Here is a 3030-nt window from a genome sequence, read left to right on the forward strand (position 1 = left end):
TGTGTGTGTGTGTGTGTGTGTGTGTGTGTGTGTGTGTGTGTGTGGCGTGTGTGTGTGTGTGTGTGTGTGTGTGTGTGTGTGTGTGTAATATATATATATATATATATATATATATATATATATATATATATATATATATATATATATACATAGTGGTCCCTCGGTTTACGAACACAATTCGTTCCAGAAGGTCGTTCGTTAACCGAAAATTTTGTTCACCAAAAGCATTGTTATAATGGGATATTGGATAATTTGTTCCAGCTCACACAAAAGTATATGCTAAGTAAAGCCAGAATATAATTTACATTGCTGGAATTCTTATAAGATAGTGATTAATTTGAATATAAACAAGCTAAAATTTGCATTAGACTTACAAATTTTAGATCTAATTTAAGAATTTTATTAGGGAGAGCAAAATTTTTATCTTTTGTGCAAAATATATGAAGTTTATATTAAAAAATATTCCCTGTCTTGCAAGGATTTCAGCAATGCAAATTATATTATCCTAACTTTAGTCTGAGGTATAATTTATTTTTAAACCTGTAAACTTAGTCTTTTTACCCAAAAGTTTCTCAAGAAGGTGGGGGTGGTGGGTAGGGAGGGAGGGGTGACAGTGACATGTTTGACAGTTGGCACCTGTGGTGTGAAATATTTAATTGTTAGTTAATTTTTTCTTTTAGATTGAGTTTTTGTTTTTTACTTATAAAATTTAATAGAAGTGTTGGGGTGAATTTAATTTGCATTGCTGGAATTCTTATAAGATAGTGATTAGTTTGAATGTAAACATAGAAGAGATCACTGAATTGGCTGAGTACCTCCTCAGCTTATCAGCTGATGTTCAAAACAAAATATGATTTTCGTAAGGATTTCGTTAATCAAAAATTTTTTCATTAACCCATTAGCGCCCATGGTCCTTTTTTTAGGACCAGAAGGATAATTCATCATATTTCTGCAACACCTGTATTTTTCTGAGATATCTTTAGTTAGTCATCAAGACTGGAGTGTCTTTCAAATATTACACCTACTGTCTGATGTATATTGGCAACACTGATGTCTCAGTTTTCAGTACAGTGTGAAACTCTTGAGGGAAAGGATACACTCAGTTTCATCTATTATTCAATCAAAAATTTTTTGGTAAGTAGTACTTATATCCAACCCATATTTGTATATAGTATGAATGAATGTTCTAACTGTCCTATAAAGTCAAGAAAATCTTTGAAAGTAATTTTGCTCAAATATAGCATGCTCTAAAAGTTTGGTCCCAAAATAAGGACCATGGTCACTAGGACTCCATTTTTCCATTTTCTATGGATGTTGCATAAAAGAGAAAACGGTTTGCAAGGCAAACTTTTTTATGCTGAAAACATTTTCTATGTATAGACAGTAGATGGACAAATAGTAAGATACTATGGAAGAAGCTCTCTAAAACAATTTATAAGAGGTAAGCCAATAAGATTTGGTTTCAAGCAGTGGGTGCCATGTTGTGCCACTAGTGCCTATTGTTTTGGAATGGATTTATATCAAGGAAAGCAAAAAAATCCTACTTCCAATACCAAGAACGCTGACAGTCTAGGTTCAAGAGTGGTTTTATCAATGACCAATCACCTAGAGAACCCCAATGATCATGAAATTTATGTTGATAACTTTTTCTCAAGTTATAACCTATTTGTACAAATGAAATCCTTAGGAATCAGAATCACGGGTACAGTACGTTCAAACAGAACATCCAGATGTCCCCTGAAGGATGACAAATCCCTGAAAAAGGAAAATCGTGGATCCTATGACTACAAATTTGAAGAAAAGGAAGAACTCTTTTTTTTGAAATGGCATGACAACAGCGTTTTCACAATTGCAAGCAATCATCAGTCTGCCACCTCTGTTGGAAATGCTAAAAGATGGTCAACCAGCCATGGAAAGGAAATATTTGTTCCTCAGCCATTTCTCATATCCCAGTATAACAAATATATGGGAGGAGTGGACCACTTAGACTGGCTTATCCAAAGGTATCGCATCTCTGTTAGATCTAAGAAGTGGTACTTTAGTCTATTCACAAATTTCCTTGATACTGTAATGGTTAATTCCTGGATTGTATATTGTTTTGCAAATGGAAATACTTTGACATTACTAGATTTCAAGAGGTCAGTTACAAAAGCTTATTTGCAGTTATCCTCAGATTCTGATCCCAAAAATTCTGGACGGCCAAAGGTATTTTCTTCAAAAGTAATACCAGAAATTAGATTTTCTACTACTGGACATATTCTTGATAGAACAGAGGGAGGGAAACAAAGAAAATGTGCCTTTTGCAAAAAAAAGTTTCAAAACAATGTGTAAAATGTGATGTTGGTCTTCATATGGGTGAATGTTTCAACAAATGGCATTCGAAGTAATCTGTATTTAGATTGTTCAGAAAAAAAAATTACTTTTTATTCTTTTTTCAAGTAATATGCATTTCATTTGGATTAATAAATAAATAAAAGAGTGCTCTTTTTATTTTTATTTTCCTTTTTGAAATCAAGTATTCTACTTAAAAAAACCTGTTTTTTGAACAAAAGTACCCCCCCATATGCCCATGGTCCTAAGAAAAGGACCAAACTAAAAATGTATTTTTTTCTTAGAATATTGTAATAATTATTTTTTATATATTTAGTATCAAATAAAGTTGTATAAAAAAAGATTTTTGGTAATAAATTAAAGAAAAAAAATTTGGGCATTAATGGGTTAACTTGAATTGAAGATTCTTATGGAAGGTAATTTGTTAACCAGAATTTCGTTAACAGAGAGACCACAAGGCCTCCTCTCTTGTGTGTGTGTGTGTGTGTGTGTGTGTGTGTGTGTGTGTGTGTGTGTGTGTGTGCGTGCGTGCGTGCGTGCGTCGTGCGTGCGTCGCGTGCGTGTCGCCCAAGAGGTCGCGTTACGTGAAATCCGCGTTAAGTGAACAACAGAACATATGGGATTAATTCCAATAGAAACCGGCCTGACCCCCAAACTCCACTTTTTGAAGGCACATACCTATGTTGTAGTAAAAATAAC

At 33.7% G+C, this 3030-nt stretch overlaps 1 protein-coding gene across 1 annotated transcript; it reads left to right on the forward strand.

Annotated features, from left to right (window-relative positions):
- Nucleotides 1-1593: 1593 nt before the first annotated feature.
- Nucleotides 1594-2033, forward strand: LOC121856468 (piggyBac transposable element-derived protein 2-like; the record flags this gene model as incomplete). Its single annotated transcript, XM_042352073.1, has 1 exon — nt 1594-2033. A coding segment is annotated over exon 1 (440 nt), but the record flags the coding sequence as incomplete, so codon positions are not given.
- Nucleotides 2034-3030: the final 997 nt, after the last annotated feature.

The sequence above is a fragment of the Homarus americanus genome, unplaced genomic scaffold (genome assembly GCF_018991925.1).
Source record: "Homarus americanus isolate GMGI-L3 unplaced genomic scaffold, GMGI_Hamer_2.0 scaffold46701, whole genome shotgun sequence".
NCBI lineage: Eukaryota > Metazoa > Arthropoda > Malacostraca > Decapoda > Nephropidae > Homarus > Homarus americanus.